The sequence below is a fragment of the Ranitomeya variabilis genome, chromosome 2 (genome assembly GCF_051348905.1).
Source record: "Ranitomeya variabilis isolate aRanVar5 chromosome 2, aRanVar5.hap1, whole genome shotgun sequence".
In the NCBI taxonomy this organism is placed as follows: domain Eukaryota; kingdom Metazoa; phylum Chordata; class Amphibia; order Anura; family Dendrobatidae; genus Ranitomeya; species Ranitomeya variabilis.
The window spans coordinates 1085205444-1085228169 of NC_135233.1; the positions used below are offsets into that span (position 1 = coordinate 1085205444).

Below are 22726 nucleotides of genomic sequence, written 5' to 3' on the forward strand. Positions count from 1 at the left end.
ATATAACTACTATAATACTGCTCCTCTGTACAAGAATATAACTACTATAATACTGCCCCAATGTACAAGAATATAACTACTAGAAAACTGCCGCAATGTACAAGAATATAACTACTATAATACTGCTCCTATGTACAAGAATATAACTACTATAATACTGCCCCTATGTACAAGAATATAACTACTATAATACTGCTCCTATGTACAAGAATATAACTACTATAATACTGCTCCTATGTACAGGAATATAACTACTATAATACTGCCACTATGTACAAGAATATAACTACTATAATACTGCTCCTATGTACAAGAATATAACTACTATAATACTGCCCCTATGTACAAGAATATAACTGCTATAATACTGCTCCTATGTACAAGAATATAACTACTATAATCTGCCTCCTATGTACAAGAACATAACTACTATAATATTGCTCCTATGTACAAGAATACAACTGCTATAATACTGCCCCTATGTACAAGAATATAACTGCTATAATATTGCTCCTATGTACAACAATATAACTACTATAATACTGCCACAATATACAAGAATATAACTACTATAATACTGCTCCTATGTACAAGAATATAACTACTATAATACTGCCCCAATGTACAAGAATATAACTACTAGAAAACTGCCGCAATGTACAAGAATATAACTACTATAATACTGCCTCTATGTACAAGAATATAACTACTATAATACTGCCCCTATGTACAAGAATGTAACTACTATAATACTGCTCCTACATACAAGAATATAACTACTATAATACTGCCACTATGTACAAGAATATAACTACTATAATACTGCCACTATGTACAAGAATATAACTACTATAATATTGCCCCTATGTACAAGAATATAATTACTATAATACTGCCCCTATGTACAAGAATGTAACTACTATAATACTGCTCCTACATACAAGAATATAACTACTATAATACTGCCACTATGTACAAGAATATAACTACTATAATACTGCCACTATGTACAAGAATATAACTACTATAATACTGCCCCTATGTACAAGAGTATAACTACTATAATACTGTTCCTATGTACAAGAATATAACTACTATAATACTGCCCCTATGTACAAAAATATAACTACTATAATACTGACCCTATGTACAAGAATATAACTACTATAATACTGCCCCTATGTACAAGAATATAACTACTATAATACTGCTTCTATGTACAAGAATCTAACTACTATAATACTGCCCCTATGTACAAGAATATAACTACTATAATACTGCCCCTATGTACAAGAATATAAATACTATAATACTGCCCCTATGTACAAGAATATAACTACTATAATACTGTCCCTATGTACTGGAATATAACTACTATAATACTGCCCCTAAGTACAATAATATAACTACTATAATACTGCCCCTATGTACAAGAATATAACTACTATAATACTGCTTCTATGTACAAGAATCTAACTACTATAATACTGCCCCTATGTACAAGAATGTAACTACTATAATACTGCTTCTACATACAAGAATATAACTACTATAATACTGCCCCTATGTACAAGAATATAACTACTATAATACTGCTCCTATATACAAGAATATAACTACTATAATACTGCACCTATGTACAAGAATATAACTACTATAATACTGCTCCTATGTACAAGAATATAACTACTATAATACTGCCCCTATGTACAAGAGTATAACTACTATAATACTGCCTCTATGTACAAGAATATAACTACTATAATACTGCCTCTATGTACAAGAATATAACTACTATAATACTGCTCCTATATACAAGAATATAACTACTATAATACTACCCCTATGTACAAGAATATAACTACTATAATACTGCCCCTATGTACAAGAGTATAACTACTATAATACTGCCTCTATGTACAAGAATATAACTACTATAATACTGCTCCTATATACAAGAATATAACTACTATAATACTGCCCCTATGTACAAGTATGTAACTACTATAATACTGCTTCTACATACAAGAATATAACTACTATAATACTGCCCCTATGTACAAGAATATAACTACTATAATACTGCCCCTATGTACAAGAATATAACTACTATAATACTGCCTCTATGTACAAGAATATAACTACTATAATACTGCCCCTATGTACAAGAATGTAACTACTATAATACTGCTTCTACATACAAGAATATAACTACTATAATACTGCCCCTATGTACAAGAATATAACTACTATAATACTGCCCCTATGAACAAGAATGTAACTACTATAATACTGCCCCTATGTAGAAGAATATAACTACTATAATACTGCCCCTATGTACAAGAATGTAACTACTATAATACTGCTTCTACATACAGGAATATAACTACTATAATACTGCCCTGTTTACAAGAATATAACTACTATAATACTGCCCCTATGTACAAGAATATAACTACTATAATACTGCCTCTACGTACAAGAATATAACTACTATAATACTGCCCCTATGTACAAGAATATAACTACTATAATACTGCCCCTATGTACAAAAATATAACTACTATAATACTGCTCCTATGTACAAGAATATAACTACTATAATACTGCCCCCTATGTACAAGACTATAACTATTATAATACTGCCTCTATGTACAAGAATATAACTACTATAATACTGCCCCTATGTACAAGAATATAACTATAATACTGCCCCTATTTACAAGAATAGAACTACTATAATACTGCCTCTACGTACAAGAATATAACTACTATAATACTGCCCCTATGTACAAGAATATAACTACTATAATACTGCCCCTACGTACAAGAATATAACTACTATAATACTGCCCCTATGTGCAAGAATATAACTACTAAAATACTGCTCCTATGTACAAGAATATAACTACTATAATACTGCTCCTATGTACAAGGATATACCTAATATAATACTGCCCCTATGTACAAGAATATAACTACTATAATACTGCCCCTACGTACATGAATATAACTACTATAATACTGCTCCTATGTACAGGAATATAACTACTATAATACTGCTCCTATGTACAAGAATATAACTACTGTAACACTGCCCCTATGTACAAGAATATAACTACTATAATACTGCTCCTATGTGCAAGAATATAACTACTAAAATACTGCTCCTATGTACAAGAATATAACTACTGTAACACTGCCCCTATGTGCAAGAGTTTTACTTTCTCTAAATTCTCTGTTGTGGCTTCTTCTTACTTTTCTGTATAGATGGGGGTCTCAGATGCAGGGTAATGTCTCCCCTATAGGCGCTGTGCTAGGATCTGTACGTGACGTGTGAGCCTTACTGCTGTGCAGGACACTGGAGCAGTCATACACATAATTATACTTGATCCGTGAAAACAAACAGAATTAAAGCACAAAGCAGGAGGGTCATTTGTGTAACACAACAATAACCAAACCCGCCTGATCGCTGGACGCAGATCCGAGCGCCACAGTCACCACTGTTCTCCAATCTATCTAATTGAGATAATATGCAGCAGAAAGCCCGAGGTGAGGATTCCTAGTAGATTATAGCAAAACAATCAAGTAATTGCTTAGTGCACATGTATGGAGGCCAAGCAAACCGCGGCCAGACCAAGCCCGTGGAGCCGTATCCTGCAACCTACAGATCTCCTGCTGATGTGAAAGTCCGTCTCCCAGCATTGCATGTGATACCTTCACCACCTGAGCCAGACTGAATGATTGACTTTTCATTGCACGCTGATTAGGAGTGCATCATATAATAATTAACCCATATCTGGCGGCATTCGCGCCGCCGAAGCCTGGATCGTGCCGCCGTGGTTCAGGCAGCATGAATCTAATGACATGTTTTCTTTAAGGCTGCAGAAAGTCACGAGTGATGCAGTAGCTAAACTTCAAAAATCACGTACCTCCAAAATTTGGAAACTTTTTGTGTTTCGACAGTGAAAATTTACCAAAATTGTTACATAATTCCCGAACTGTGATTTTGTGAGTTTAATTGCTATGAATTTTTGATTTTAAAATGCGCCTTACAAGTTTCAGAAAAAGCATTGGGGTGTCCTGATTTTTCATTACTATGGGCCTGAGATTACGCATTCGTGTGTAACTACAGAAGTATCGCATGATGGTAATATGAGGCCCTTGGTAATGGGCTGATAAAGACAAATGGCCCCAATGTAAACCTTCATTGTAGGGAGGAGAGCTAAACTTGCGGTCTGTCTTGCGTGTCTGGGCCGGAAGCCGGAACGGTCGGGGCTGTCACCAGTTTTTCAGGGGGATGAGATTTCGGACCGGAGCAGTTCAGGACACCTGACTAATGGGAGCGGGTCCGACATAAATAGCAGACTGAGTGGGAAGACGGTACACTTGGCAGGGAGCGAGCTTGTGAGTAGTGAGACTCCCTCTCGACGGACCCACACCAGCTACTGTCCCTGTATCTCCAGGTAGCGATACTGCCGACACATACTACCCCCAGCCCAGAGAGACTCCCGCATAGGGTAGTGACCAGGATAGAGTACGTACCTTGGCTCCCCTCACCACCGCGGAGGCACCGCTTAGTCCCATCCTTGCGGTGCCTGCTAAGGACCCGCCTGTGCCTGTGTCCACTGGACTGTCTGCTTCTACTGCGGCCTTGCTCACTGAACTCTCTGCTTCTTCTTCTGTGCCGCCGACCATCATCTCTACCCCACCATGTGCCCGGATCAGGAGATCACGTGCTGAAGGACCCGGAGGATTCGTTGTTGCCAGGAGACAGTGCATCGTCCTTCTACGGGACCGGATGGGAGACATCTTGCGCTGCCTGAGGCTCCGCCGAGGGATCTTCCAGCCACCTTCCTCCAGCGCACAGAGACTGATACGTTAACCTGTTACTTTCTTCTGCATTTGACTTTCCTCTGATTTCTTTTTCATCTCGTACCTATCAATGAGGCAGGCTGCACATTTTCTCTTGCATTTTCAGCTTCAGCCATCCATAGGGGGAGCTCACTGCATACCAACAGTTTTTCCTCCTTTTCGCTAACTTCTTCATGACTGGATGATTTTTTTTTTTTTCATTTTTGCACTTCCATTCTCCCCTTCCTCCAAGAGCCATAACTGTTTACATTTCCATTGATATAGTTATATTAGGGCTTATGTTTTATGGGTCAGTACTAGGTTTGAATGACAATCAGTGGTGCACTGCTAATAGCAGCACACCACGTGGTTGCTCCCTTCTCCATCATATTTCCTGTGTCTCTGACATCTAAGCGCAGCGTCACTATATCGCTGTATCGCCTCCGTCCCGTTCCAGGTCTGCCCGCGTTGCTGGGATGCTGCACATATCTCACAGGCCCCCTTGCACTCCACTAAGGGCACGTGCATGCACACTCCCGGTCTCTTAAAGAGACAGCGCGCTATTTCCTAATTATGTGTCTGAGTGTCTCATACTACTTCAGGCACCTCAGCCCTTAGGGAGGTGCCTGAGCAAAAAAATCACAGAGAAAAAAGCAGAGATGGTTACCTGCTGAAGCCTCCAAACAAATGCACCAACAGGGCGCATCAGACCCGATTAATGATGGCAAAAACACAGGTGCAAAAAATACCGATGAAACAACCACTTTCAATCCAGTATTGGTTGTTTGGCATTAGTGCACAAAAAGATAAGCGATAATAGTCTGTATGTGGCATTGTTCACACAGGCAATGCAGAGCATCTGGTCTACAGCCTATTACTAATGCACATACAGGCGGGCTGCCCAGTGCTACAAAATGCATGCTGTGTGCCTGAGCAACAAGTGTTTCCTGTGCCTGCTTCTTTGCTCTGCCTGCATCTCGCTAACACTGTTTGTTTCCTCAGTGTGTCCACCATGCTTCCACTCTTCCTGGAACTACATCTGCTACCCGCCTGAGCCCCCTGTCTCCTGTCTGGTCCTTTGCTGCTTGCAGCAGCTGCCTGCCCGCAAGCCCAGCTGGGTCAGCTACCATGTACCTGGGGTCTAACTGGAGGTAGCACCTTGGGTCTCCTGGGCTTCCACTCTGGCCCTATTCGAGGGGTCTTACTACGGGAGTTCGGGGCTTGCTTAGTCACGCCCCCTTCACAGCCCCCTGGGTAGTGGCCCAGTGGTTCCACAATTAGTTCAATAAACGAATGTGCACTTCACCACCTGTGCCTTCATTTCCATTAGTTACAGATTGCTCAGGCCATGGAACCCGCTGGCTCCCAACCACCTTCGGCTGCAGAGCTATATGAGGAAGTCACCCGCCTGAGAGACCAGCAGGAGAAGATTACGATGTATCTATGGAACATGTCAACCCACCTGGATTCCGCAGCATCTACAGTTCCGCCCGCCTCTGCTCCAGCTGTGACTGCCTCAGCTGCTGGCTCCCAGACACCCTGCTTCGTCTCTGGTAAAGGACCTCGCCTGGCTGCTCCCACCCGGTTCGATGGCAATCCGGCGCAGTATCGGAGGTTTATAAATCAGTGCATGCTGCACTTTGAACAGTGGGTCCATTTGTTTGCTTCCGATCGGGCTAAGGTAGCCTTCATGATGTCTCACCTCATGGGAGAGGCTCTTGCCTGGCTGAACCCTTTGTGGGAGAGAGGGGATCCGCTGGTTAACGATCGTCTAGCCCTTCCTCGGGGCCTTCTGCAGGACCTTTGATGAACCAGGTCGTACTACTTCTACAGCTTCTTCCCTTCTCTGTCTCTGCTAGGAGGAACTCACAGTGGTTCAGTATGCTTTTCGGTTCCGCACCCTTTCTTCCAAGCTGTCCTGGAATGACGAGGCATTGGTGGCTGCCTTCTGGGAGGGCCTGTCGGGTAGAATCAAGGACGAGCTGGCAGGCTGGGACAATCCTGCTTCCTTGGATGACCTGGTTTCCTTGGCGACTCAGATTGATCTCCGGTTTCAAGAATGCGCCAGGGATACTAAGCGGGAGAAGAGACTTTTTCGCCAAGTTCCCTGTCCCCAGAGGTGGGTGGTTCCTCATTACTTTGCTACTTCCTCAGAGCCCATGCAGGTAGACAGAGTGAGTTTGGTCAAACAGCGCCAGGAGGAGCGCCGCTTGCAGGGAAGATTTTTTTACTGCGGCAGTCCTGAACATTTGATTCACTCTTGTCTGGAGAAGCCGGAAAACTCCAGAGCCTAGGGCCTGTAGGAGAGGCTTCCCTTGATGAGGATTGTTCCTCTCCTTCGCTGCTGATGACTGTGTTGCTGTCCTTTGGCACTGTCAATTTTTCCGAGTCTGGTTACTTGGATTCCGGGTCTGCCAGGAATTTCATTCAACAAGCCGTGGTGAACCGTTACTGGATTCCTGTCCGAAGCCTCCAGAATCCTGTATGGGTGAGCTCCTTGGATGGCAAAGCCCTGACCAAGCCCATTGGTTTCCAGACTGTACTAGTGGAACTTCGGGTAGGTTTGACTCACTCAGAAAGAATCTGTTTTCATGTGTTGCCTGGCTTGTCTCAGCCCTTGCTCCTAGGTTTACTCTGGCTTCAAGCGCATGAGCCTGTGTTGAGCTGGAGGACCGGCGAAATCCTTTGCTGGGGGGATTCCTGTTTCAATAGGTGTCTTTCTACCATCTGTCCACTCTGCCGTCCTGGGGCACCATCTGCCCTGTAGGGTTTAACATCTTCTTTGCCGATGTCTTCGATAAGAAGGATGCAGAGACTTTACCACCCCACAGGTCGTATGACTGCCCCATTGACCTGCTAACTGGGTCGTCTCCTCTTTGGGGACGAATCTATCCTTCATCCCAGGTGGAGACCCAAGCCATGTCAGAGTACATCAAGGAGACCTGGCTAGAGAATTCATCCAGCAGTCCTCTTCTCCGGCGGGCGCCGATTTCTTTTTCGTCAAGAAGGATGGATCCTTACGGCCCTGTATCGACAATAGAGGTTTAAACCAGATCACTGTGAAAAATCGGTATCTGTTGCCACTTATTTTGGAGTTATTTTATCGTCTCAGAGGGGCCAAGATCTTCACCAAATTGGATCTTAGAGGGGCCTACAACCTGATTCGCATACGCCAGGGAGACGAGTGGAAGACGGCCTTCAATACCCGAGATGGGAACTATGAGTATCAGGTCATGCCGATCGGGCTCAGCCACGCTCCTGCAGTGTTTCAATAGTTTGTGAACAACATTTTTAGGGATCTGCTGTATTCTTGTGTGGTTGTCTACCTGGATGACATCCTAATCTACTCGCCTGACTTGGCTACACATCAGAGGAATGTCCGTCAGGTTCTGCAGAGACTCAGGGAGAACAGGCTGTATGCCAAGATTGAGAAGTGTGTCTTCGAGCAATCCTCTCTGCCTTTTCTAGGTTACATTGTCTCGTCCAGTGGCCTGAAGATGGATCTTGAGAAGTTGGCCTCTATTCTCAAATGGCCTGGCCCGACCGGGCTTAAGGTGATACAGAGGTTCCTATGGTTCGCTAACTATTATCCCACATTTCTCATCTCGCGTGGCTCCCATCTCTGCTTTGACCTTAAAAGGCATCAATTCCAATAATTGGTCTCCCAAAGCAGATGAAGCGTTTACCTCTCTAAAGAAAGCCTTCTCCTCTGCGCCAGTGCTCCATCGGCCAATTGCTGATAAACAGTTCTTCCTAGAGGTGGATGCCTCCTCCATAGGCGCCGGAGCAGTTCTTACCCAAAAGTCTTCCTCCAGGCGAATGGTCTCTTGTGGCTTCTTCTCAAAGGTTTTTTCGGCTTCCGAAAGAAATTATTCCATCGGTGACCGGGAGTTACTGGCCATCAAGCTGGCTCTACAAGAGTGGCATCATCTACTCGAGGGAGCAGTTCACCAGGTCGTTATCTTCACTTACCATAAGAATCTTGCCTATCTTCAGTCTGCACAGAGGCTAAATCCACTCCAAGCCAGATGGTCTCTTTTTTTTTGCTCGTTTTAATTTTTTTCTGCATTTTCTTCCTACTAGCAAGAACATCAAGGCTGATGCTCTCTCTAGGTCCTTTCTGCCCTCCGACTTGGAAGAGGAACCTCAACACATCATCGAGCCCTGTGTCAATCTGTCTCGGATTCCTCCCAGTAAGACGTTGGTAGGTAGCTCGGACAGGAGACGAGTTCTTCGGTGGGGTCACTCTTCTTTATTATTCAGTCACGCTGGGCAGAGGAAGACTTCACAACTCATCTCCTGTTTTTATTGGTGGCCTACCATGCATAAGGACATTTTGGAGTATGTCTCGGCTTGTGCCAGAAACAAAACTGCAAAGCATCTTCCGTCTGGACATCTCCTGCCACTTCCTGTTCCTTCAGTTCCCTGGCAGCACATTGCTATGGACTTTATTACAGATCTCCCCGTCTCTTCTGGCTGTTCCGTTATATGGGTTGCGGTGGACCGCTTTTTGAAGATGGCTAACTTAACCCCTCTGTCTGGTCTTCCATCTGCTCCTGAGCTTGCCGACTACTTCTTTCAACATGTTTTTCATCTCCATGGGTTTCCTCTCCACACTGTGTCCGATATAGGTGTCCAGTTCACTTCAAAGTTTTGGAGGGCGATCTGTAAAACAATGAATGTGGAGCTGGATTTCTCTTCTGCTTATCATCCTCAGTCCAATCGTCAGGTGGAGAGGATTAATCATATCGTGTCCAGGTTCCTGCGTCACTTCGTCAACATCACAATGACTGGGGCAAGTTTCTACCGTGGCCGGAGTTCTCCTATAACAACTACGTAAGTGAGTCTTCTACTAAGTCTCCTTTCCAGATTGTGTTTGGACTCCAACCCGGTATCCCGCTTCCTATCCCTGGGTCTTCGGGCATTACGACTGCTGACACCATCATGGAGAGTTTTTCTAAAGTGTGGAGATATCAAGGCTGCTTTAGAATGAGCGTCACAGCGCATGAAGAAGCATGCCTATAAGAGACACCTGGATGCTCCGATCTTTCAGCCTGGGAATAAAGTGTGGCTCTCCTCCAAGTACATCCGTCTGAAGATGCCTTCCTACAAATTGGGGTCTCGCTTCATCGGTCCCTTTGAGGTCTTAAAATTAATGCTCTCTCTTATAAGTTGAAGTTGCCTGCTTCTTTGCGTGTGCCTAACTCTTCATGTTTCCCTCCTCAAACCGGTAATTTTGAGTTCTTTCTTTAAGGACCCGGGCACTACTCCTGATCCTGTCAGTGAGGAGGATGTATTTGAGGTAGAAAATATTTTGGCCACAAAAAGGCTAAGAAACAGACACACCCTTTGGACTCATTTAGAGATAGACATGCCTCTTGGAATCATTCCGAGACAGATGTATCCCATAGTCTCATTATAGACATGCCCCTTGGACTCAAAGATTGACACACCTCTTGGACTCATTCAAGATAGACACATCCCTTGGACTTATGTAGGGATAGACACACCCCTTGGACTTATTTAGGGATAGACATGCTCTTTGGATTCAGAGATTGACACACCTCTTGGACTCTTTCAAAGATCAAGACACCCTGGAGATTACTTCAAAGATAGAAACATTTCCTCCTGAAAAATATTTCATGAAAAAAATGGGTGGAAACAGACAATGTAGAGGCCTCACGCAATGCAATTTTTCTATGAGAATGCATTGTAACAATAGCAAAAAAAAAATAGCAAAAAAAAAAAAAAAAAAAAATAAACAAAATTTTATTGGATACTTTTAAAACGGCACCAATACTGTATGTCTAGTGTGAAGCCAATGTGATTGGCAAATTTTCGAAGTCACCAAAACTGCGCTCCATGGGTCCATATCACCCCATAATCAACATTGTAAATACTTAAGCCGAACCCCTATAATTTTTTTTAACTTTTAAGTAACTTCTCCGATTCAAAAATGTCCATAATGATTGAAATCTCAGCTATTCAAACATTAAGTCAGTGAAAAGAGACACAGAAGAAATCATTTAGGTGTCAGACAAATCAGCGATTACATCACACAACTTCCCCGATCCTAGACCCCAGCCCGCCTCATCTGTACGACTGCCACAACAGCCAGTTATCATGCCGAGTCTATTAAATTACCTGGGGGGTAAAAAAAAAGTGCTAAACGATATCATTGAGCTTCGCTTTGAAAAGCCTCAGGCGAAATGTTTCATTGCTCCAGGCAAAGGGACGAGCAGTCAGCTGTGTAGTAGCCACGCTCTGGCTCCCTCTAGTGGTAACGCGCTTTTATAGCAACAGAACATGATGTCACGAAGGAAAGTATTGTGATGTAATACATCACTGACTTACAATCTAAAATAAAATTGGGAATAATAATAACTAACTTGATAAAATGATAATAATGATTTGATTACCTACTAAAATGATTAATAATAATTGTAAATATAATTGTATTAATTAGAAATAGTGTTATAGTAATATGCGTTATTTTTACTTTTATTAGTAATGGCAGTAGCAAACGTCATCGTCGTAGTAAAACGGGCAAGAAAACAAGTAATAGCATTTGTAACTGTTCTTAAAATATCTTCTTGTACAGTACTCAGATGGTTTGTAATAGGTTTAATTTTCCCCTTTTATACTACTTTGTTAGGCCGGTTTCACACGTCAGTGGCTCCGGTACGTGAGGTGACAGTTTCCTCACGTACCGGAGACACTGACACACGTAGACCCATAAAAATCAATGCATCTGTTCAGATGTCATTCATTTTTTGCGGACCGTGTCTCCGTGTGCCAAACACGGAGACATGTCAGTGTTCGTGGGAGCGCACGTATTACACGGACCCAATAACGTCAATGGGTCCGTGTAAAACACGCACCTCACACGGACATTCTCCGTCTGGGGTCCGTGTGCGTGCAGGAGACAGCGCTACAGTAAGCGCTGTCCCCCCCACATGGTGCTGAAGCCGCGATTCATATGTTCCCTGCAGCAGCGTTTGCTGCAGAGAAAATATGAATAATAGCGTTTAAAATAAAGATCTATGTGTCCGCCGCCCCCCCACCCCCTGTGCGCCCCCCGCTGGTCAGAAAATACTTACCCGGGTCCCCCGTCGGCTGTCGCTCCTTCCTGGTCTGGCCGCGGCTTACTGTATGCGGTCACGTGGGGCCGATCATTTACAATCATGAATAGTCGGCTCCGCCCCTATGGGAGGTGGAGCCACATATTCATGACTGTAATGGGCGGCCCCACGTGACCGTATACACTAGAAGCCGCGGCCAGACCAGGAAGGAGCGACAGCCGACGGGGGACCCGGGTAAGTATTTTCTGACCAGCGGGGGGGCGCACAGGGGGTGGGAGGGCGGCGGACACATAGATCTTTATTTTAAACACTATTATTCATATTTTCTCTGCAGCAAACGCTGCTGCAGGGAACATATGAATCGCGGCTTCAGCATGATGCAGAGTGGGTACCACACGCTCCGTGTGGTACCCACTCGCCATACGGGCGGCACACGTGTGCCGCACGTATGGCCTACGTGAGTTCCCAGGCACACGGACACGGATAACTCCGGTACCGATTTATTCCGGTACCGGAATTATCTGGACGTGTGGGACAGCCCTTATGGACCCTCACATTTTCCAGGGGCTTCTGACATAACTATGTTCTAATACATAAAATTGAAAGAGTAAAAAAGGATGAGAGAAAATGCAAAACACACACCTGGCTCCATCCTGAGAAGCATAATAAGCCTCACTGGTGTCACAATACTGGGAAGATCTCCTGGGTTCTATCTATCTATTATCTATGTATCTATTATTTATTATCTATCTAATATATATGTATATATATATATATATATATATATATATATATATATATATATATATATATACATTATCTATCTGTCTATCTATCTATTATCTATCTATTATCTATGTATCTATTATTTATTATCTATCTATTATATATATATATATATATATATATATATATACATTATCTATCTGTCTATCTATCTATTATCTATCTATTATCTATGTATCTATTATTTATTATCTATCTATTATATATATATATATATATATATATATATATATATAATCTATCTGTCTATCTATCTATTATCTATATATCTATTATTTATTATCTATATATTATCTATCATCTTTATATTATATATTATAATCTATCTATCTATCTATCTAGCTATTATCTGTTATATATCTATTTATTTTCTATTATCTATTATCTTTATATCTATCTATTATCTATCTATCATCTATCTATTATCTATCTATCTATCTATCTATCTATCTATCTATCTATCTATCTATCATCTATCTATCTATCTATCATCTATCATCTATCTATCTATTATCTATTATCTATCATCTATCTATCTATCTATCTATCTATCTATTATCTATTATCTATCTATTAACTATATATTATCTATCTATCTAATATCTATCCAGATTGTTTGAGCTTAAACTCATATTTATATAGTAATGAGTCAATAAACACATATTGTTCTTTTTAGTCCTCAGATCGCTGCTTTTAAGAAAGTAAGATTATGCAGAAATAATACATGGTTTAAAGTGAAATGTAGAAACGAAGAGTAAAAAATCTAAAAAATAAGGTTAGAGAAAGGAGGAGATGAAGAAACTGAAGAAGTAAAGAAAATATATAGAAGAGAGAAAGGAAGGAAGGAAAAGATAGAGAAAGAAAGAGAAAAAAGGGTAGAAAAAAGAAAGGAAAGAAAGTAATAAACAAAGAAAGAAAGACCGGAACAGAGGAAGAAAAAAAAAGAAAGAAAGAAGGAAAGAAGAAAAGACAGAAAGAAGGAAAGAAAGATGGAAAAAGAAAGAAAGAAAAGGAAAAAAGAAGGAAAAAAATGGAATAAATAACAGAGTAGAAGGAAGAAGAAATATAGATAGAAGAAAAAAAGCAAGAAATAGAAGATATGTAGAATAACGACAAATAGAAAGAGAAGGATAGAAATACATATTCTCAACAAAAGTTACAATGTCTGTATACTGTGACAAAAAAAACTTAAATGAGTTTTATTAAAAATCTAAGGAACAGAAAGACCTAATTTATAAAAATCGGAATGATCTGAATGTTTTCACCATTTTTTATTACATTTTTGTGTATTTTTTGCCCTTTTACTTTAATGTTTATAAAACCTTTAACATAATCTAAAACATACGTCTGAGTTTTCATTGCTATAATTATTCAAGTTTTTTTATGTGTTTTTTTTTTCTTTTGCTGTATTTATTTACTTATTTCTCCCCATTTTTTTCCGGTGATTTCTACGCCGACGGATTCGAATGCTTGCAGTCGACCTGTTGATATTGAGTTTCGCTGTGACTGAAGACGCAGCCTTTCCTCCGGCAGAGAACAATCCCGAATCTTCCCCTTTTATTCCTCCCTATTGACAGATCTTATTGGCATTTTCCAGCATAACAAAAAAAAAAAAAAAAAAATCAACAATCCCCCGCGTTCAGCTGCTCGCTATCCTCTGAATGGCTCTGTTGTGCTCTCCCCGTCCCCATCTGAGGCACGTCTGTGTGAATTTACAAGTGCGCTCGTGAATGAAGTAGCATCTGATATGAATTTATACCCATTTGTTTGCGGTTTAATGCGCCCCTGCCACTTTTTTTCTTTTTTTTTTTTTTTTAACAGTGTTACCCTTTAAAAGAGTCTTTCATCAACATAAAGACTTGGGGTCAAAAGTAACTTAACCCCCTTGACAAAATGTACAATTGCTGGGGAAGGTAGAAGCACGAGCAGCTGCTGGCACCCTACCGGCACGGCACCGCGCGTCCAAAAGTCACAGTATAAATAATAAACCTCCATCTCCCTCCTCTCCCCTCCTCGCTCATGAGGTCTCATGCTTTTTATATGAAGAATTATAACCCTCCCAGCAGCTGCAATAATTGTGTTCCTATTGTAATCTACGCCTCCCTCCCGGCCGCCCCCCTACAAGTACCATTGTTAACATCGAGTCAAGTGATTATACGCTTTGACTGATGTCGTTTTTGGGCCCAGCTGCCTTAACTGCTGACGCACAAAATCCGTCGGCGAGAGGGAACCTGCGTCGGCGAAATGGGGGCTTCTAAAACATACCAGATTTTTTTTATTTAATTTTTATTTTTTTTTGCATAAGTCAAACGGGAACAAACGAAGCTTTATAAGCCTGCTGACAAGGCTGGCCGCGGCGCTTTTGAAGTTGCGAGCCCTTCCAGCCTTCTCTCCGCAACTGGAGCAAACATTCCTCTTTTTTTCTTATATCCTGCACGCTCATTATCCCTGGCCCATATAATGATTTTTGATGGAAGGATGGCATCTCGCTTTGCCGAAAGGGAATTTTTCCCCCAATTTTTTTTATTTTTTTGCATTTTTATTTGTATTATTATTTTTTACTTTTATTACGTTTACATGTGCCGTCGCACCGACAGGTCTTCATACAAAAAAAATAAAATAAAAAAATAAAAAAAAAAATAAAACGACTTTCCTTGTGCATGTGGAATTTCTCCAACACTAAGTTCTTGTTCTCGAAGGCAGCGAAGGTTTGAGCCGTGAAATTCTTAATTAAGCAGTAAATAGTGAGCGGGGTGTCAGCAGATGTAGCCAGTAGTCATGGAGACTGAGTCACATGTAACACGGATGAGGGATGGGGATCGGGGGGAGTAATGCGAGGGCCTGCGGCGTCTCCTTGAGTGGCAGCTGAAGAATTCTACAAAGCTTGTAAACTGGATTACTTGGCTGACTAATTATATCATAGCATTAATGTAACTAAAAATAACAGAAAATTGGGGGGAAAAAAAAAAAGCGAAAAAGGATTTTTTTTTTTCCCAGTGATTTGGTAGTTTTGACATTCATTTTCATTATTGTTATTTTTTTTTTTCATTTAAGATATTTCAGCTTTAATATAACTGGGAACATAAAAGTAACAGACGCTGACTCTTTTGTGTTAAAATTGTAAAAATTTATAAAGTTGTTGTAAAATTTGTTTTACTTTTATGTCCTATTTGGAGTTGTATTTTTTTTTCTATTTTACATATCTTTGTAATTATTATTATTATTATTATTATTATTATTATTACCGCATTAAATCATAATGATATTAATTACTGTAGAAATGTCATCATTGTTATTATTTATATTAGTAATGTAATAAATAGTGATGATAATAATAATAGTAATAATAATAAGTGATAATACTACTGCTACTAATAATAGTAATAATGATAAATAAAGATACTACTACTATTCATAATAGCAAAATAAATAGTAATAATACTACTATCACTACTACTAATAAAACTAATATGTAATAGTGATACATCTACTGCAAATAATAATAATACAAATTATAATGATTCATAAAGATACTATTACTACTACTAATAATAATTATAATCATAATGATAATAACAAAATAATTAATAGTGATACTAGTAGTACTACAACTACTACTATTATTAATAATAATAACACTAATAATTAAAGGTGATACTACTACTTCTACTACTAATAATAAAAATTATAATGATCAATAATGATACTACTACTACCTCTGCTGCTACTACTACTACTAATAATAATACTGCAATAATTCATATTGATACTGCTTCTACTACTAATAATAATACTAATAATAACAAAAAGATTTAATACTAATAATACTACTTGTATTACTAGCGCTACTATTACTTATAATGATAATAATAATATCCATACTACTAATAATAATACTAATAATACAAAAAAAATTTGTGATACTACTACTAGTTCTATTACTACTACTGCTACTAATTCATATTGATACTACTACCATTACTACTAATAATAATAACAAAATAATTAATAGTCATACTACTACTACTACTGATAATAATAATAATTAATAAAGATACTACTACTAATAATAATTACTAGTAATACTACCAATAATAATAACATTTACTAGCGATACTAATACTACTAATAATAAAAACAAAAATAATTAATAGTGATAATAATAATAATATTAAAACAGCCAATCCCCACATGTGTTGCATCTGTTGATCAGCCGCGACACATGCAGGCGCGAAGGTGCGCCGAAGACACTCGATTAGCACCAGAGCATGCTCAGATAACAGCTTATCCCAGCACGTTGCTCATCACTAGTCTCTTGTTCAGTATGTGGCTGTTCGTGGCTCCGGGAACATGGAGACTGCGGAGTCTTCTGTCCAAACCGTGAGTGTTATAACGTACACCCACAACATAAAGGGAAATGGGACACTATTTACTTGTGGGGTGCCAGGGTGTGGGAACGCAGCAGCCACTCGACCATGACTGCCGCCCTGTGCACCTTACACATCACCAGCTCAGTGCCACATTGACTTGATGGTGAAACCAGTGATGCGGCCATTTCCCCAGAGTGTGCTAGGAGTCCTATCATCAACATGAGAGCACCAGACCATATGTTGCTCATGCTACTGACTAAACAGGCAACCACGGCCTGCAGCGTCTCCAGACTTGTCTCCCATCGAGCACATCTGGGACGTCATTGGTCGGTGATTACACAGCAGCTGCCAGCAGCGGATCTTGATGATTTGCCCAGGTACATTCAGCAGCAGAACCTTCCTCAGATGACCATTATTGTCATCACTGACAGCAGCTGAGGCTGGAAGTGCCGGGATTTCTGCGCTCAATAAATCGATAACTTTTCAATGATCTTGTTCCCATTTTTCACCATTTGCAGATGAGTAACGTCATCGTCCTGTGATCTCCAACGTTCCACAACTTTTCCTTCTCGGTGTTGCAATGTCAATGTTGGGAAGTGAAGGACTTTATACTTTTTTCCAAACTATTTTTTTGTGTGTTTTAACAGTTTTTATTAGTTCCTATAGGAATGTGAATCTGCGATCGCCACAGTCCATGCTTCATGTGTGCAAACATGGCAGGCGCCGAGGCTACAATAATAACAAACGTTAGGCGTGAACGATACCCCTACTTTTACTATAGTGACCCCTTGTAGGCTTGTCAAAAGGTGCAGAGTAGAGTTTGCTACTTGATAGCAGAGGTCAGGCTATAGGGCCCAAAGATGGCTCAGTGCTAAACCAACCCAAAAAAGCACAAGTGCCCGCGGGCCACGGGGCCCCACACAGCGGCCGGAGGGTTATGGATGACACATGACACGGGCACACATCACACAGGACTCAGAGCGGTCACATTACCCAGGTACACCAGGACGCCACGTTCACTGTCAAAGGACCAATCACAGGCAGCGCCATCTGCAGGCACTGGAGGAATAGACTGGAGATGCCTCCCGACAGCGGATCCACACATCACGGAAATAGTAAGGACACGCGGCAAATTAGTGTGCCGAATATACAGATAACTCCCTGCAGCAAAATCATCGAAAGTGGCCGAGTACTGCAAGAGAAGGAGAGAAAGGATAAAATAACTCTCAACATCACCGTGAAATATCTATTATCTATCATCTGTTATCCATCTATTATCTATCTATCATCTATCTATTATCTATCTATTATCATCTATCTATCATCTGTTATCTATCTATTATCTACCTATCTATTATCTATCTATTATCTATCTATCTATTATCATCTATCAATCTATCAATTATCTATCTATTATCTATCATCTATCTATCTATTATCATCTATCTATTATCTATCTATCTATCTTCTATTATCTATCTATTTATTATCTATTATTTATCTATCATATATCTACTATCTATTTATTATCTATCGATCTATTATCTATCTATTATCTATTATCTATCTATCTATTATCTATCTATCTATCTATCTATCTATCCTTTATCTATCTATTATCTATCATCTGTTATCTATCTATCTATCTATCTATCTTCTATGTATCATCTGTTATCTATCTATTATCTATCTATTATCTATCGATCTATTATCTATTATCTATCTGTTATCTATCGATCTATTATCTATCTATTATATATCTATTATCTATCTATCATCTATCTATTATCTATCTATCTATCCTTTATCTATCTATTATCTATCTATTATCTATCTATCTATCTATCATTTATCTATCTATTATCTATCATCTGTTATCTATCTATCTATCTATCTATCTATCTTCTATGTATCATCTGTTATCTATCTATTATCTATCGATCTATTATCTATTATCTATCTGTTATCTATCGATCTATTATCTATCTATCATCTATCTATTATCTATCTATCTATCTATCCTTTATCTATCTATTATCTATCTATTATCTATCTATCTATCGCAGAGCACAGTTGGAGACAGGCGTGGCTGCTGTTAATAGCCTATGGAGCCTCAGAACGATAGGTTTTTAGGGATGGATTCGAGGAATGTTGTAGGAAGCGCCGCACTACGCCGGACCTGTGTGGGACCCTTATTTTCTAATACATCGGTGAACAAGAGAAAGTGTCTTCCTTTCTTTTTCTCTTTTTATGTTTATCAAGTATCCATTGCTTGACTTCATCAGATTCCCTGGACTGACATTGATGAACAAGCAAAAGCGTGGGGAGTGTTTATTCAAATAAAGTATTTTCTGTGTGTTGTTCTTTTTTATTATTATTATTATTGGCATAGTAATGTGGGAGTCTGATAGACGCCTCTCCTTTATTAACCCCCGGGCTTTGCAGCAGCTGTGATTGTTGAGAAGTTGACATCAACCCCCCAAATACCATTACCCCGATTGCCATTGCACCAGGGCAAATGGTAAGAGCAAAGGAAAAGCCCCAGACTTGGCGAATTCAATTCTGGGGCTGCTGCTGGCTTGCATCTTTAGGCTGGGAAGGGACCAATAAAGCGGGACCTTCCCAGCCTGATAATATCAGCCCCAGCTATCTGAGATGCTTTCCTCGCATTGCACTTGTCTGATCTGTCTTGGAATCTATCTTTCCTCATTTGCACATTTCCAGACAAGAATCCTGCCTTCTCCTAGTCTACAAACTACTCAGTACAAAAAGGAAGCAGACCTTTCAATGGCAGAACATTGCACCATCTAGTGGGGAAAAGAAGTATTGCTGGCTTTCTGCACTTTTTTTCCAACTTTATTCGCACGCTTAGTAAAACAATACGTATATCACAAGAATATAATAATTCCATTTTATTTCACACACTCGTCAGATCACTATTTTCTCGATCCTAAATAATGTCTTTAACACAACCTTGCTCTTATGCTTAAGAAATCATTTCATACATTGATAGACGTACTCCAAAAATCACTATTCTGTTGGCATTTTTCAACGAATCCATTTGTGTCTATCCGTATATGAAATATCTATATATCTGGAAGCTTCGGGTGTCACCTCTTGAGAACGTAACCCAGCATCAGCATAACACAGCTCCTCCACCAGCAGAATAGTGAGTGCAGGCAGGGCCGGGACGAGGGGCAGGCAGGCTAGGCACCTGCTCAGGGCGCTACCTTCTGCCTCCCTGATGGGGGCGCACTATGGGGGGGAAATAATGCCCGGCATCTTAGGCGTTCAGCTCAGTCACGGGGACACGAGATCAGTGCCGGTCCTGACACCGCGCACACCTCTCTATATCCTGTGCCCGTCCAGTGTTACCTTCCCAGACTCAACTGTATTCGTGTCTGTCATTTGTGAGTTTGGCTGAAGAGAAAGGCATGGGTCTGGCAGAGGGGACATAAGAGGGGCTGGCTGTAGGGACATAAGAGGGGCTGGCTGTGGGGACATAAGAGGGGCTGGTTGTGGGGACATAAGAGGGGCTGGCTGTGGGGACATAAGAGGGGCTGGTTGTGGGGACATAAGAGGGGCTGGCTGTGGGGACATAAGAGGGGCTGGCTGTAGGGACATAAGAGGGGCTGGCTGTGGGGACATAAGAGGGGCTGGCTGTAGGGACATAAGAGGGGCTGGCTGTGGGGACATAAGAGGGGCTGGTTGTGGGGACATAAGAGGGGCTGGCTGTGGGGACATAAGAGGGGCTGGTTGTGGGGACATAAGAGGGGCTGGCTGTGGGGACATAAGAGGGGCTGGCTGTGGGGACATAAGAGGGGCTGGTTGTGGGGACATAAGAGGGGCTGGCTGTAGGGACATAACAGGGGCTGGCTGTGGGGACATAACAGGGGCTGGCTGTGGGGACATAACAGGGGCTGGCTGTGGGGACATTATACTTGTGCTGTAGGGACACCATACTATATACGATATGTAGGGGGCATCATACTACACAGGGGGCTGTGGGCAACAACATAATGTATAGGGGACTGTGGGGGCCATTATACTGAAGGCTGCGTAGACATCGTACTGTAAAGGGGGCTGTGGGGTCCATTCTTGTAATGGGGGCTGTGGTGGTGACCATACTGTATAGGAGACTGTCGCTGTATAGGGGTCTGTGGTGACAATATTTTATATGGGGCTGTGGTGGACATCATACTGTATATTGGGGGGCTGTGGTGGACATCATACTGTATATTGGGGGGCTGTGGTGGACATCATACTGTATATTGGGGGGCTGTGGTGGACATCATACTGTATATTGGGGGGCTGTTGTGGATATACTGTATAGGCAGCTGTGGTGACCATAATACTGTGAAGGGGGACAGTGTGAGGAGAGGGTACAGTTTGGAGAGGACAACATGGTGGGCGGCATGAGGGCAGAATGTGTAAAGGGAGCACATAATGGGTATGGAGAGGGGGCAGCATGAAATGAGGGTGCGGTATGGAGATAGGTTAGCATGGCAGGGATGCAGTGTGGAGATATAGAGAGGATAAGAGAAAACATTGGAGAAGGACAGCCACGGTAAAGGCTGTGGTTCATAAGGGTGGACGGTGTGGTGGTTATATTGGGCATATGTGGAGGCCATGTACCATTGAAGGCGTATTTAGGGCATATTTGTACATAGAGGGCATTAACATTACACTCTTATTTTTAAGGGCACTGTATGAGAATGAACTTCAGAAGACTGGAGGACAGGAAATCTGGAGAGTTGAGCTGTGGATGTGAAAAGTCATCATGGTGTCAGGACAAGGGACAAGATGGAGACGAAAAGAAAGAAATGACTCAATAAGAAGATGTCACCCATAAGGTACCTGGATGTAAATGTTTAATTGTTGATATGATACAGACTACGTCTCAGTCATCAGTACTGTGGTTCCTGTATGGTCCATGGTCTGATAAAGACTGATAACAACAACTCCCAGCATCTCCTTACCATTGTTAAGAATATACTGGGAGTTGTAGGTTTATGTGATACAAATGTATATGGGCCTGACTTGACATTTCAGTTGATTGGTTTTCTATGATTGGAGATGTAATCATGTATTTATGGTGGTTCTGGTTATGTATACATGTACTGGTGTTGTATTTATTTACTGACGGTGGTTACTGTGATGTATTCATGTACTGATTGAGGTTCTAGTGACTCTTTATTGTACTGATGGTAGTTCTAGTGATGTATTCATGTACTGATGGTGATTCTAGTGACCTGTTTATATACTGATTAACACTCTGGTTCTGTATTTATGTACGATCTATGGCTCTGATGTTCTATTTTTATGCTAATGATGATTTTAGTTTTATATTTATGTACGGATGATGGTTCAAGTGATGAAAACAGCATCAGAACCATCAACACTTCATGAATACACCATATCAGTACTATATAAATACTGCACCAGAACAACTATCACAACATGAATACATCACCAGAACCACCATCAGAACAGGAATATGACACAAGAACCATCATCAGTATATGATCTGCAGACCAAAAACCACCACCAGTACAGGAATATGGCACCAGAACCACCTTCAGTACAGGAATACTGACTTTGAAAACCCACTCTTGTTGACTACATCACTTTTTT

General features: G+C 40.9%; 1 protein-coding gene across 1 annotated transcript in view; it reads right to left on the reverse strand.

Annotated features, from left to right (window-relative positions):
- PKHD1 (PKHD1 ciliary IPT domain containing fibrocystin/polyductin) overlaps positions 1-22726 on the reverse strand; it is a 785044-nt gene that overhangs the window by 323825 nt on the left and 438493 nt on the right. The window contains exon 48 of the mRNA XM_077281797.1: positions 18086-18284. Within this exon, the coding sequence (XP_077137912.1) occupies positions 18086-18284 (199 nt within the window). The remainder of the gene's footprint in view (positions 1-18085; positions 18285-22726) is intronic.